This window comes from Palaemon carinicauda, chromosome 15 (assembly GCF_036898095.1).
Source record: "Palaemon carinicauda isolate YSFRI2023 chromosome 15, ASM3689809v2, whole genome shotgun sequence".
In the NCBI taxonomy this organism is placed as follows: Eukaryota; Metazoa; Arthropoda; class Malacostraca; order Decapoda; family Palaemonidae; genus Palaemon; species Palaemon carinicauda.
The window spans coordinates 21,679,525-21,696,100 of record NC_090739.1 but is presented as its reverse complement, the minus strand read 5'-3'; the positions used below and the strand labels follow the sequence as shown (position 1 = coordinate 21,696,100).

General features: G+C 35.8%; 1 protein-coding gene across 4 annotated transcripts in view; it reads left to right on the top strand.

Annotated features, from left to right (window-relative positions):
- Positions 1-15,633, top strand: part of LOC137654511 (uncharacterized) — a 487,620-nt gene extending 471,987 nt beyond the window's left edge. For 2 of the 4 annotated variants that reach the window (XM_068388201.1, XM_068388198.1), the window contains 2 exons: positions 7,941-8,047; positions 8,520-15,633. In XM_068388201.1, the coding sequence (XP_068244302.1) occupies positions 7,941-8,047; positions 8,520-10,968 (2,556 nt within the window). In that variant the 3' untranslated portion in view covers positions 10,969-15,633. The remainder of the gene's footprint in view (positions 1-7,940; positions 8,048-8,519) is intronic. The other 2 variants (XM_068388199.1, XM_068388200.1) reach the window with 1 other exon arrangement.
- Positions 15,634-16,576: the final 943 nt, after the last annotated feature.

Genomic DNA, 16,576 nt, shown 5'->3' with positions numbered 1-16,576 from the left:
ACTTAAATATCGATTAAAAAAATTATATCGGGCAATATTGTTTCGTTTAACAATAGACACAGAAAATTTGCATGGCATAAGAGTTGCCGTATTAAATGTATATTAAAGATTTTTTTTTATTCAATTGCATTTGTAATTGGATTACAATTTTGCTGTTACTAGGCCACGCACATTGTAGAAATTGCACACCTTTACTTTTCATTCTTTTTGTTTATTCTTTTGTTTTAAAGAGTGAACGTTTCATTCAAGTATTATTCTCATTATTAATGTTGCTTCTTCTGCTTCGTACCCCTGAATAGGTTTTTTTTCCTATTTCATTTTGTGTTATAGTTACCCGAGATTTCTAACTCTTAAAAGAGGTTTCTTAAGATAAAATCAGAAGCAGGATTGCTACGTCAATTATTTTCTATTTACAAAAAAAAAAAAAAAAAAAAACGACAGAACCTCGTAATCGTGCATATCACATAAGATCAGTCTTGTGTGTGTGTGTGTGTTTTTTTTTTCTTATGGATCATTAGACATATATAAAACTACTATTAAACCATCAAGAATCTATCTGACTTCTATGACACAAAGCATCTTTTATACGATCAAAATTTGTTTAGCCATATTTAGAATTTCAACAAAATTTAACATTGAGTAACAGGATATTGACGTTCAAAACGTCAAGACAATATATATATATATATATATATATATATATATATATATATATATATATGTGTGTGTGTGTGTGTGTGTATGTATGATATATATATATAGTGTGTGTGTGTGTGTATGTGTGTGTTATATACATATATATACACATATATATATATATATATATATATATATATATATATATATATATATATATATATATATATATATATATATATATACATATATCGTTAATTAACACCGTCATAGAATGGCGTATCGTGAGATGCACGTCATACTGAAAGGCTTAAAGGTCCCTCATAAATAACAGAGGCAAGCGGAAGATTTTCATTAGAAGGAATACCTATGAACTGTGCTTTTTATATCCAATGGCCTTTAGTAACAAGTAGAAAAGTACTATTGTTTTGTTATCCCATGCCAGATGTTTGTGTTCATTTCATTGCGTAGCGTTGTATGTCAATTCTTAACGTTGTATAATGAGGCCATGTTAGAGTTTATCTTGATTTACTCCTTTACTTTTTATTTCGATTTGCATACAATCAGATAATGTAGAAATGGTCATTTACGTTATGGTAAAATACCTCGTTACATTTTCATTTTCATACCACAGCAGGTCAAAAAAAAAGAAAAATATTTCAGGTCAGCTAGACTACCTCATTCTCTTCACGCACTTATAAATATAGAATTAATCTCTCAGGCCCAGCTATGTAAATTTTAAAGTGGCTGTTCGTTCCAGAAATGATACAAGGTTTTTATAGCATTTTTCTGAAGCCACATCTTGTTTTTCTTCGACGGAAAACTAAACAGGCCAGTAAGGGTTCGCTGCCCCTTGTATAATGGGGCTCATTCTTACAGAAATTATCGTAGAACATTTAACGCTGTACCTGTTTTCTTACCTAAAAATGTAGATCGAGATAAAAAAAAAATCTGTTCGAAATCATGTTATGAAGCATGTAGTTATATTTTTTTTTTTTTTTTTCATTTTTAAGGGAAGGGTTACATGAATATTCTTTGGTTTTGGAGGGTGTTTGTTTTCCAGGTTTTGATTTTAAAACTATTTTTAGACGGAACAAAACTTGTATACAAAACTTATGCTTGAGTATTATTTTTAATATTGTAACCATTGAAATTAACCGTAACCGTTGGTGGAAAGATAGAATGCTACAAGCCCAAGGACCCCAACATGGAAAAACAGCCTAGTAAATACAAACTATTCCGGAGCTCTGGTTATTTAAAATATGTTACTAAAGAATGAAGCTGTGATTAAGCCAGATAGTTATACATCACAACAAGTACTAGGAATTGCAGGAATAATAAGGGTTTATCTCCAAGACTGTTCAAATGCTGATTTTCATGATCAACATCTTGATCTTTGTAGTATAAAGGGAAAGGGAATATCTTACCTACATATGTTTAGCCCCTTTGTGCAGTAACTAGCTTAAGTAATCTCAAATCATAATGCATTTCGAATTCTTCTGTACGGAAATAATGGACTTGAAATGATACAATATTTTTTAGGAAAAATATTGTATTTCTGTGGCAGTGTCATCAAGAATGCGAAGTTCCAGAGATCGTTTTTCATAACTTTCAAGTCTCTTAAAGAAAGGTGTTTTACTTCTATGTCTCAGAGTTTAGGTTATTCGCGGTACTGTAGGCTAAATTACAATGATTAGAATTTAAAGAAGAGAATTTTCGAATGAGGAATAAAGAGCGCTAATATGCCATGAAATAGCCAGCTGAAGATTTATTATAATAATCATCATAACAATAGTTGTGAAAAAAAAAATAGTGTATAACTCTGAACAAGTTGCAAAAATATAAAAATCAGAGATTAGATTCAGAGAAATGCACCTCCACGAAGAAAATAAAACAGTCTCGGAAAAGCCAATTGTTAAAGATGGGTTTTACGAAGAATTTCATTATGAAAAATAATATGTTCCTCACAAGAAATGCATAATATATATAAATAAATAGGTAGATCAGTTATACATTTTTTCTTCATTTTTTGGTTAAGTAAGAAGCATGGGAGGCAATAATGATAAATCAACAACGAGGCAGTTCGCTACGGCTTACAAAAGGTAGTTTGTTTATAACGACTTGATGGATACCATTCGTGGCAAGCAGTTGCCAGGAATGGAAATCATTGCTGCATACAAGCTTACGATGCTATACTTAAATGCCAAGAAAGTGTTTATAGAATTCTATGGTGTGACACTGAATGTCTCCAACTTCGAGCAAGATCTTAGTTCTGAAGCTTTGGAACAAATTTACAGTAAGGAAACATTAGCCAAATAAGACTATTTTTAAGAAAAAATTTAGATTTTTTTTTGTGGGAAATTCTGTTTGACTAGCATTATTTATCATTTGTGTACGTTGGTTTGATACTGTTTTAATGCTAAAGCAACACCAGAAGGAATCTCATTTATATAGAAATTGAGCCGTCGTTTCCTAAATTAAGTTTGGTCCTTTTTGTGTATATATATTAAGTAAAGAAACGGCAGTGATATACTGTGTATATTTGTTATACTTCAGGACGTTCGACCTTATGATAGCCCACTTTACGGTCAGCCCAAAGATTTAAAAACAAAATACTTGATTTCAGTAGCAAGGTAACTTCTAATGTTAGACGCAGTAAAATGTCTGTAATATATATATATATATATATATATATATATATATATATATATATATATATATATATATATATATATATATATGTGTGTGTGTGTGTGTGTATGCTTACTTTGAAAATATTTCCGTCTAAATTTCTCTTGTTAATATGAATGGTCATAATGATGCGTTTGATTTTCCCATAATATTCTCTTCAATAATTATTCAATATATCTTTTGTACAATAATTCATCTTTTGCTGTATATATGTATATATGTATGTATATATATATATATATATATATATATATATATATATATATATATATATATATATATATGTATATATATATATATATATATATATATATATATATATTTATATATATATATATATATATATATATATATATATATATATATATATATATATATAATAGCAAGAATAACAGCTTCAGTACATCTTATATTGAGATATTACATTTAATAATTTTAAGAATTCCGAGTATTAATGATATTTAAAAAAAAAAAAAGATGCGCGTATTTGGTAAATTTGATTCATTGTAAAATTCAAAGGGTGATCCCCGATCTGAATTATTTCAAGATATGCACCAAACGAATTAAGTATTCTAGAAATCTAAAACTGTCCTGGTTAGTAAAATAGTCATTAGAAATGTATCTATTCAAGGAAAATGTTCCACATCAATTACTGTCGGTCAATCAATCGCAGGTAAAGTGACATTCGTCATTGGTGTTTAAAAAAAAAAAAAAAAAAAAAAAAAAAAAAAAAAAAAAAAAAAAAAAAAAAACATTAATTGAAGGATAAGAGATCACAGAGTTAAATGGCTGTCCCTTCCATTATTGAGCATTTTTATGTGCCTGAAGCTTCAATGATAATGAATAACTTCTCTCTGTCTTTATTTCCCAAAAAAGCAAAAGCCTTCGACCATCGTATAGAAATTTCAAAAATTTTTTTGCCTTTAGGTATATTCCAGTATTCCTTCACGTTTGTTGCTCCATAAGTAATCTGTCAAGAGAGTTAGTTTGAATTCATATCTCTCTCTCTCTCTCTCTCTCTCTCTCTCTCTCTCTCTCTCTCTCTCTCTCTCTCTCTCTCTCTCTCTCTCTCGGTGCATAGCTTCCTCTACCAGTTACCTCGTAAATTTTCTCTGAACTTTCGATTCCTATGATTCCTTATAAATAGTTTCCTCTAGTGTTCTCCGTTTCTCCCAATTTAATGTTTGCTTGACACGTTGCGTTTTAAGATATGGTGAAATACATGTTTTTTTTTTTACCGGGAAAGTTAAAAAATATGAAAATAAATGTTGAATGAAGTGTAAGCGCATTTTGAGGCATGTAGTTCTTCAGTCTCACCGTATTTATTTGAAGAGCGAGAAAAATTGACAAAATAAACGTTTTCAGTAATTACTTCGTCTAGATAAGAATTGTCCATCAAATTAGACCTGCGGCTCGACCCTGTTGTCTATTCTTTATACAATGGCGCATTTTATTCAAGTCACCCTAACTGAACTGGAAAAAAAAAATGCTTCCTCCTTTTACTCCATACAAGTAAGAAATAAAGAGAAACCTTGATGAAATACAGAAGTAATAAAAGTGGAGCGTTGGGTTCCACAGGGTTGAGGCTTAGCTGTGCTTTCCCCTTTACACTCCTAAAAGCTTCAATCCCCCTTTTATTTTTGATAACTGCTCGCCACAGTACAGGACTGTACTTGCAAACCAACGTTCCTAGCGGATCTTGCCTTCACTTCCTTCCTCGTTTATGCATACTAAGAAACAAACCACAACTGCGGTAAATGTTGCGGAATTAGTTAAAAAAAAAACAGTACTTTATAACAATCTGTATGAAGTTGGTGGTAATTTTAGTGCTGAGTGGTTTCCCAGGCCCAATGCTGGACCATCTGGCACAAGTGCATAATCCTAATCCAATTAGAGAATGGGTAAGATGATAAATATGAACAGCGAAAAGAATCGTCAGTAGTGAAGTGCCCAATGGGGTGATTGGGTGGTAACCTTTGTGGTTGAAATGTTTGATTTATAACTACTAGAATTTGCGAAATCTTAAAAGTGAACATTCATTGTTTGATAATCTCAGTGTTGTCAGGTATATGAGGACAGAGGAGAATATGTAAAGAATAGGCCAAACTATTCGGTGTATGTGTAGACACAGGGATAATAAACCGTAACCTGAGAGAAAGTCCAATGTACTACTATCTGGCCAGTCAAAAGACCCAATAACTCTCGCGGTAGTATCTCAACAGGTGGCTGATGCCATAAGAGGAAGCATTAGTTCGTCAGGAAAATTATCAAAAACTATGAGCTTTACCACCGTTCCTGCTTCGTACTTTCATCTTGCTGTCGAACATCCATTAACTTTTCCTTTTAATTGCAACTGTGGGGTTTCCTACCGTTTGCACTTTGACGCTGAGAATCCCTCCTTGTCCCAATTCATGGAATGCTTCTGTATTATTTTTTTTAGATCATGAACATTGCAGCTGGAGCAATTTCATAAGAGAGTAAATATGACGCAAATTATATCATTAATTTCGCAGTAAAATGCCTGTATTTTATCGATCCTTTCAACACCCAAGCCTATCTTGATAAAACTAAGCGTTGTATCTAACGAAGAGGCAAATCTTTATTCATTTATAAACCATCGGTATTGTGTTATTTCAAGGGTTAACTGAATGGCCCTAGAAGGGTTTATCCATCTAGTTTCTCTTAGCACCACGGCGCTAATTCTTGACCCCAGCAGATTCCGGTACCCATTTACAGCTAGGAGAATTTGTGAGCAATAATCATGGATCAAATGCATTCCCATAAATCTACAACCTGAACACTGAACCACCCAATCATGGATTTACCAGCCCTACACTTCTTACTCACAGGGGTGGAATGGCCTTGTTTTAGTGGAATCTGTCAAATATGAGCAAAGATTGAACCTGGGACCCTGTAGTGGGAGTCTTCAGCAATAAGAATAGTGGTTTAGCAGAAGCAGTTTCATATAAATTTGGGGAGTAAAAGTAATGGATGATGATATTTTTACTAGTCAAGCTACAACTCTAGTTGGGAAAGCAGGATGTTATAAGCTCAAGGGCTCCAACTTGGAAAAATAGCCCAGCGAGGAAAGAAAATAAATAAACTGCTTGAGAAGTAATGAATGACTAATATAAAATATTTCAAGATCAGTAACAAAATTGAAATAGGTGTCATATATAAACTATGATGAGACTTATGTCTGCCTGTTTAATATAAAAACATTCATTGCAAGTTTGAACTTCTGAAGTTCCAATAATACAACAGCCGGATTAGGAAGATCATTCAACAATCGGGTCATAGCTGGAATAAAACTTCTAGAATATTGTGTAGTATTGAGCCTTTTGATGAAGAAGGCATGACTTGAAATTAACTACATGTCTAGTACTACTTGCAGGATGTTACTGTCTAGGAAGATTTGAATCCAAAAGATGGTCAGTTATGAAAGTTCTTATGCTACATACATAAAGAACTAACTGAAAGACAGTGTCGGAGATTATTATCTTGAACTGGAAAAAGAAATTTAGTAGATCCTAGTTTTTTGTCCAACAAATTAGAATGAGATTCAGCAGCAAAGGACCAGACGGGAGAACAATACTCGAAACAATGCGGAATGAAAGAATTAAAACTCTCCTTCAGAATAGGATGAGAGAAGCATCCACTCATTGAACATGTGAAAAAATGAATGTAGTAAGTTTGTGCAAAAGACTTGAAAGAGAATTGGAGAGTGTGTGTGTTATTGGAAATAATGTGTGGATGCTAACCTTTGGTAAAAAAAAAAAAAAAAAAAAAGTTGTAGTTTAACTGTTTGTGCAGTACATTTTTGTAGATAAACTGAAATACTTATGTATGGATACATAGAGGTGGTAGAAATGTTACTATAATTGTAAATAAAAGCATTAGAGTTAGTTTGGTTATGTGGAGAGATTGAAGAATGATAGTGTTGGGAAAAGCTGATTATATATATAGAACTTTATTATATATGAAGTCCTAAGAAGTTTTGATTAGATAGTGTGGAAGATTTGCTGTAAAGGTGTGTCCTTAACGTCCAGAAAATAGATTTTATTAAAGGTAGTGGTAAATGATGCAATGTGTAGAAACCTTCTGTGCATGTGTATGAATTATTTAATGTTTGGAAAGTGTCTATATAGAAGGTTCACACACTATACGTAAGTTAACTCTTGAATGTGGCAGTAATCACAGCATTTAGTTTTTCTAGTCATCTGTTTCAATAAAGATAGTTTATTGTTGAAAAAAAATATATACTTAGTATAATGAACTAAGCAGTAAGGTCTTTTGATACATTCCCAAGTATCAACAGCTGATTATTTGCTTAGTTTTATGTTTTTGATTGAATGTTCATGTCAGTTATAGTGATACCTTAGAGATCGAAACTAATTCGTTCCAAATCCCCAAAACTGTGCTTTTACACCAATTTATTTGAGTTTTGGTGTGTTCTATCTCTGAGGTATTGCTATAGGTGGTTTATCAATTGAAAAACTGCATTTTTAAAGGATAACGTGATGATATAGTTAGGTTTAATTGTTGATATGAATCTTCATGTTGTCTTGGTAACTATTTACTTCACGATATAACCTGTTTTCATACTCTTCCAGCAGGACTTGAGTACCGGGGCAACGTGCGATCGGTGCGGTAAAATGTTCCAGAACAAAAGCAATCTGAAGATCCATATGCTTACCCATTCTGGCGTGAAACCCTTCAAGTGAGCCTACATTCTTTTTTTTTACCCCTCAATCCTTTTCTGTTTTCATTGGTTGTATGATTAAATTTAGTAATATTTTGTAAATCACAGTATACCGTTCATCTTGTAATAAGAAAAGCATATAATTTCATATTGTAATAGAAGTGACCAAAACTGTCATCTACTGATATTTGTTGCACAATTACCTAAGTTTCAATTAAATGTGTTCCGAACAAAGTATTTATTTAAGAAAAATATGTCTTTAATGCTCCTGTTCTCATTATAATTAATGTCAAATGCAAAATGATAACCATTGTTACATGTTTCTGATTTTGAAATAATTGTGATATTTTGTCAACTTCTTCAGAAAGCATTTCATGATTTCAGTTTGTAGTATTGAAACACTTTATACAATGCAACTTCAGTACCACTGTGCCTTTTTCATTACAGAATTTTGATTTTCCAAGTAATTATTCTAACTTCTCTGTTTTAGGTGCACTGAAACTGGTTGTAATGCTGCTTTCACAACGAAACAGTGTTTACAATTCCACTACAAGAAAGTTCATGGTTACTCAGGTGACAGCATGCCAAAGATAGAGCGATGCATTCCCTATACATTTGACTCATATTCTGGCGGACTAGTGAATGACCCTGGTCGAGGAAAAGTACCAAATTTGCCCAATCAAGAAGGTGTAACAATGGACCAGCAGCCTACTCCAGCAACGACCCCGGCAGATCCACCTGCACCAGATGACTCATCACATAGTGCTGATCCTCCCTTGGGCTCGGTCAGCTCAGCAGAAGAACCGCCAACCCCTAGACCAGAGCTTTTACTTGCTGCTGCTGCTGCTAAATTACCACCAGCAACTACATTACACAGCTATGTTGCTAAGTATGCAGCTGCAGCTACTCGGCTTGTTAGTAAAGGCTCAAGAAAATGGTTAGGTGATCCATTAGATATGCAAGACAGAGATTATGATGCATCACGTGACGTATATGATTTCGATGATAGGTTAGAGGAAGAACTACTCCAAAAGAGAAAGAAAGATGATGACTATGCAGGAGAAGAAAAATTGTACAGACGAGAATCTAATGCATCTCTTCTTGTGGAAGCAGCTCTTAATGTAGCTGAACAGAATATGAAAATGGATGGTCGAGGAGGAGTGGGGAGTCACGATCGACTGTTGGGCTACAGTGGTCGGTACTCTCCATTACCACCAACTACTGTGGTTACTTCTATGGAACAAATACTTCCACACGATGCAGCTTTAGCAACTCATATAAAGTACACAACTAGTGCTGCTGATGATGAACGAGCACATTTAGAATATACTCTCGAGAGAGAATATGATCCTCGAGACTTACCAGAAGTCATGGTTGTGCATGAAACCATTGGAAGCCGTGATTTACATGACCAGCTGAGTCATGACTTACAAGACAATCTACATGCTGCTTTGGACCATCTTCCCCCTACCTCTGTCCATGACGAGTTGCATCATGCTCACCAAACCCAGCATTCTGACCAAGCTCATAATTTAACACTTGTTAAGTCAGATGATCTACCACCACCTACTCCTGCTACTCCTGTAGATCCTGGTACACCAATGGCACCCCCAACACCGCTAAGTTCTAATGGTGGGTTGGAACCATCACTGCATGTGTTAGACCAACTTCCAGTCTCTCAAGGTCTGCCAGTATCACTGTCATCTTCTCTTTCTGTTGGAGTGGACATGAGTTATAAACATTATCGCCATGCAGAATTAACACCTGTTAGTCATGAGCATGGATTACCAAGTCATCTAGATGACTCAGAAGCTTCAATGGGGCTGGACCCTATGGGTGATGGTGGACACCTTTCCCCACGTAATGATCACTTGGCTGATCAGTTACCGCTACCAGAGTTACAGCCCCATGACTTCCGTGGGTTGGCAGCACTAAGATCGCCAGAGCCTCCTAGATCACCATATTTGTCCCCGAGCCCAACCCCAGATGCACTGCGCTCATATTTGGTGACTACTGATGGTCTGAGATCTCCGTTACCCCTTGACCAATGTGTTGACATGACAAGAGCTAATCTTTTCCTTCGTCCTGCTGATCTTGCTAGTCTTCAGCAGCGATATCATGGAGAAGTGAGTCACCAGTCAGGCCGTGCCCAATTATATGAGCTTGAAAGAGTACCAGCCCATTCTGTTGATTTCAGTGTTTCAGGGCGTACTCTTACCTATACAAGTGAGGCATTGAGGTCAGGCTCTGTGTGCACTACTGTTTATGTGGCAGATTCTCATCCCGATGACCGGCATTCCTTAGACCTTACCCTTCCACGCCATGATCCTGATCTTCACAGGTCAGGTTCTCCGGGTCACAATCACCCTGCTGCTCGTGGAATGTCTCCGCACTCACAACTTTCTCCCCATAACCAGCTATCTCCTCATAATCAGCTATCTCCTCATAACCAACTATCGCCGCACAATCAGGTATCACCACATAACCAGTTGTCCCCACATAACCAGTTATCCCCACATACACAGTTACCACCTTATTCACAACTATCTCCTCATGGACAGATGTCACCATTAGTTAACTTGGGAATGGTTGAACGAGGAGTGGGTAGTCCTCCTCTTTCTCCCACTACTAATACTTTACCCCCTATTAGTAGAATTGTAGCTCCTTCTCCCCATTCCCCAATTTTAAGTTCTCGCCAAATGTCTCCTGTGCCAAGACCTGAGTTATCTCCATCTTTCACCACTCATACTCATGGGGAGTTATTTGTGACAGGTGGTGCAGTTCCCTTGCAATCAAGTACTCCTGGACCACCACTTACCCCTGGCCCACAAATAAACAAAGACAGATGTTCTCCATATTCTCAGTACCCTTCTTCACCCTACCCTAGACATCAACATCATTCCTCTCCTCCTCCATCATACCATTATCAATACTACTGACCACGGCTTTCACCAAGTCCCCCACGGCTGGTTGAAAACTCTGATGATCCCCTTGTAATTCAAGATTCCCATGTTTCCCCTATCCTCTTTGCCCACTGTTCCTAGTACTCTACCAACGACGATACGCCTTCTTGACCTACCAGGTGCGGCCCTATCCACTAAACCATCATTGTTCATAACCCTTTTTCATATGTGTTACAACGACTGGGGATTACCTCACTGAAGGCCCAACACTCTTACGGCCATTTTACTCAATTACTTTTAAGTAATGTTGTTCATTGTGGGTATTTCCAGTTTAAACATCCATTTTCATAATTTATAAGCTCAATTCAACAGTACTGTACTGATAACTCAAAGATTTTAATAGCCGTGATATAGAGTTAAATCCCAATGAATAGTTGTGCTTTTTTATATCCTATGGGTAATCATTATCTTTACAATTTGTAACTCACATTCCTTCCTCTCGATCATCTACATTGTCTTCCCTGTTCTGTCCCATTTTCCTTTATTGTGTAGGGCTGCCCTATATGAGATGGTTGCCTTATCGGGCATTTGAATGCATTGCTAGAGTAATGATATATGTTAAGAGGGGTCTGTAAACATTCAAGTTTCATAAAAAGGAACTCTTTTATCATCTGTCTCTCTTTCTCTCTCTTTCTTTTTCTTCTTTCATTTCTCAGATACCTAACCTTCTTGTCTAAGTTGTGATGTGACCTTAACTTTAATCGTGTATACATGATTGCCTCTTCCAACTCAGGGAGTGCTGTTTTAACGGAGTTCTTTCCAGTGATCTGAGAGGCATGACCCATATGTGGGCCTAGATGGTCACAGAGCAGTAGACAAACTGAATTGCTGACACACTCCTCCTATGCACTCAACCGTAACATATGCAAACGCAATATATATGCAATGTGAAACGAAGTCTGGTCATTGCCACAAGCTGTGTTTGTGTCTAAAGCAAAGCCAGGCATCAAGCTGCTAAGTCACTCTGAGAGGCTGAGTGATAATAACTGACTGATGATGTATGTGGGTTTGCCTTTTCTAATCTTCTACAATATGACTGCTATAATGTGGTTGGTGTGATGAGGAGGATTTGCCCACCTCCAAATATGGCACCCATCGCATCCTTCATATTTCCCATTTCGTGCCAAGACAAGGTACGAGGAGGCCAAGCCTCTCTTGTGCAGCAGTGGTCGCATTTCACAGGACCCTGGGACTGTTGTTTGAACCAAAGGTTGTAGTGAAAGGATTGAAATATATATATTTTGCTGTTACAGTTTTTTCTTAATTTCTTTGGCTAGTTTTCTGAACTGTGAGTTGTGTATATTTTAGATAAATGAGAAGTGAACTATGGAAAGTGTACCTTAAAGGGACTAGAATTCCCAGGGCAGCCTGTCCTTTTCTTTATTATTATGTACAAAGGGAGAGTGGAAAGCTCGATGTGAACCTTATGTGCCAATGTTTCTAGATAACACTTGTTAGCTACTGTGTCGGAATCATTCATGTTGATGATATTTGAGGTGTTGCAATTGTTTTATATGTGAAAATGGATTATAAGTGTCTCCTCTGGATATGTGTCCTTTCTGGACTGGGATTGAATTTAAAGCAATAACATAAGATCGCTGTCAGTGCAACAGGACTTGTGCCCGTCAGTGACAGTGGACCATTGGCTGGGGTGAAATGCATTTCTCTATGAGTTATACAGCAAAAATGTTTCAATCAGAAAGCTTTGCAGTCTTAATGTGCTAGTGGTTGGTTTGTAACACTGGTAGCAATGTAACGAATATTGGTTTCTTATCGTCATTTATTATTATTATCATCATTGATTGCCATCTTTACTAAATGTATGTAGTATTTATTTGATTATTTGTTGATATGTTCCACTAACAGTATTGTTAATGGAAATTTTGTTAATACGCACAATTTTCAAAACTTTATTACTGTTAAAAGTTAGACCAAAGAATGGGTATTATTAAATGTTTTTGAATGATATAGAGTACAGGTTATTTGTCTGTAGATTATTGTCATGTATCTGAATTTTTTAATAGTGTATATTTGAATATTTTTCCTAGGCGTTTGAAATTTAACTACTGTATGTAGGAGTGGAAACTATTTATAGTTCAGATCAACTTAATCTCTACAGAGATAAAAGTAGTGTACTATTGTGCCATACCTGACAATGCATCAGTGAGGTTTTATGTGCTTCAGTAATGTTTCCCATCTGTGGAGGACTGATTCGAAGTGATATATGTGCAGGACTGATCTACTCATGATGGTAATAGTAACTCTCAGTAACATGAACATGTTCCACTGCCTCTGATGAGCCCTATTCCGTGCGATCCCCCTTAACCAGCTCCTGTGGACGTTGTAATGCGTGTCTCTGCGTCAATGTTGCCCAGTATGCCCCTCCCTATCCCTATTGCCACCCCCAGTTCTCCCAATTGCCTCTCCTTGGCAAGCAATGTCAACAGTATTAACTGCTAAAAGTAGAATCTGTGTGTTCTGAAAGTGATTTCATCATTACGTACAGCTACATGTGATTATTATATACTCTTGGGAAAGTTTGAAAGTTTTGTACATTTTAATGTCTGTTTTTGATTCAAAGAATCATTTGCACTATGTGATACATTGTACAGTTATTTTAAAGGCTATACAGTATTCTCGTGCTGTGAATACGAAAATGTGTTCAGTCAGATGTGTCATATGCGTTCGGGTTCATCATTCAAAATTAGAGTGGTATCGGTATATCACTGTAAATCCTTGAAGTTGACAGTCCTTGACCAAGGCCTTAGTCCCCCCATCAGTCCTCCCCCTAAGTCTTGGAAGTCATCCTCAGAAAGTTTTACATAGATAAATGTCACTTTGGAATCTAACATGTCAAGATACGCGCAAACACTATGCCTAAGGTAATGTTAGGAATACTTTTGGTAAGGTCCCTTAGGACAGTCCCAAAATGTTTTCCTTCAAGGTGTTTATGGTAATGAAGCAATAAATATGCACCCCTACAATTTGATATTTTAATAGTACTCATGTGTTGGGATTCCATGTGACCAAATTCTGGTAATGTGAGGCTTTAAATAAGGTCTGTAATGCATCCTAGTTGTTACTTGCACTCTGGCATAACAAATAGTTAGTAAGATCTGAGTGGCTTCCAGCTCACCTTTATCGAGTTTTGTTCTGCAGAGAATGGTCGTCAGTCTCTATGTTCTAGGAGGTTAGAAAGATCCTGTAGTTGAGCTCACCCTCAAACAAACAAACAAACCTCATGGATCAACCAAAGGTTTCCCCCCTCACCCCCACCCTCAAATCCCCAAAAATGTAGGAGAAGGTCAATTACAACATTTAGGTACAGTCTGACGTACTCAGCAGGTTTGTACCTTGCATGGAACCAACAAAATTCTTTTTTATTTTTGTGCTAAAGATTAGAATCGAACAGTGGTTCCTTGCAGGGCTGAAATTTGCTGACAGCGTCTTGAATTAGGAGTCTTTGTAGTTTCCTTTTGTGGTGTTTTAGCGTGATTTTTGTACCTGGCTGGGTGGTGAAACGCGACACTCTAAAATATAATGATAAAAATAATAAAAAAATAAATAACTTTGAAAATGAATGCAAGACTTTCTAGTTTTTACATAATCTGAATGGTTCAAAAGAAGTGTGGTGAGATGAAGTAAACATTATACACTAAAGTGAGAAAAGTTTAATTTTCTTGCTAAATTAAAACAAAAACTACAGGGAAACAAATACATACACAGTCATGTGTAGAACTGCCAAAATAAAAGTTTTGATATATCAGTGAAATGGCAGGTAAACCCAAGTCTTCTGAAGGGTGCCTGGAAAGGTCGTTTCTCCTTGTTCTATAATAGTAACAATGACAACGAGCCTTCTTAGGACTACGGTCAGCCTTGTATTTCATTCATTTGAGTAGCTAATGTCTTAAAAACTTGTTTCTCTTCATCTAAATTTACTCACCACATAAGACGCTCGATGGTCTTGAGATGCTTCTGTAGTATGTTCATTGAATCATACATATTGGATTATTGTAGCCTATGTAATATTTTACTGAAATGGAGATTTTTTAATTGTAAAAGGCATGACCACCACAGAATGACTTGGGTCGTAAAGCCCGTCACAATCAACCAACCTACCAAATGAATGAACATTTTTTTCATTTATTTTCTTGGCCCATTGTACCCCTTATGCCAAGTTGCTCACGTGACACACCAAGCCAGCTGAGTGACCGGTGTTCGACTCTTTTTCCCGAGTTTAGGGAGACTCCTTACGAGCCGGGAAACTATTCTCAGCAGTGTTTGGTATATTGAGAGCTCTCGAACTCAATTCTTCCATGTTTTAGATTATGGAAATGTTGAAGTTTTTTGGATTTACAGATCTTTGTACCCCATGAATTTTTAAATGTTGTCATTAAATTCCCTCGAAAATGAATATTATTTTCTTGTCTAAAGTGTTCAGCATGACTAATGGATGTACTAACGAGATGTACTTCATGTTCTCCCAATGACATACACCCATGCTTGACTCTTGTAACGAAGCTCAAATATTTGAATTTTAATGTTAAATGATCTTTATACATTTTCCCTGCTATTAAGTGAACATTTTATTGTTTGTTTCTGTGATATAAGTTACATTAAACATTATTATTATAAAACTGACTGATTGTTTCCTTCTCCTAAATGTATGGCAGATTAAGGTGGCGATCATCTATACAGAGAAATGAATAATTGATTAGTATATTGCTTCATATCAATGTGATAATTATAATTTAGTTTACCATTTGCCAGCAGTTAAAATTAATTGTCTTTTATCTTTCCAGGTATTCCATTCTTTATTTAAAGGTTTTTGAAACACCCATCCAGTCCGTAGCTGAACACGCTTTTCAGCCATCTACTAAACTTCTGATCCAACTTCCTTTCTTCTTGCTGCTCAGTCTTAAATTCTACTTCATACCGCTGCTGTGGGTTTTTTCATGAGTTGCGCATGATACTGAATGACGTCCCATGCCTTGATCCCAGGACTTAAGGCCCAAATTACAAAAAGCCATTTACGTATTTGTGACCAATTTATTTATTTTTCTTTTAAGGGGTATGTATTTTCCATTATATTTGGTAGTTATGTGAAGTGTTCTAACTATTACATATTTCCTTAGATCCTTTTTCTCATTTCTGAATCCAGCTTACTATCTGAGAATTGTCATGACTTTATTGCTATGGATTATTGCAACATTTGGCTTGGTAGATTCTAGAATATTTGAGTTTCTAAGAAATATTTCCCTCACAATTGCAATCTTCCATTTGGGCTTAGAATATCAAGACCAATGGCATCAGGGTGCAGACATGGTGGGTGAGTGATCTGATTATGAGTTGCTCAAAACTATTTTTCTTAGTAAAACTAGTTTTATTGTAGAAAATAGATTTTGATGAACCTGAATAATGGCTGAAAAAATTTTAATTGTCACACATGTGCATCTGTTAAAGATAGGGCAAAGATTGGGTAGTATGTGGGTACAATGACCCGTATCGTCTAGATTTTTTCAGTGATGAAAAATATAGAGCAAATGACATGGCTCTATCCAAAGTGTAGTGTATTGGTAAAAAA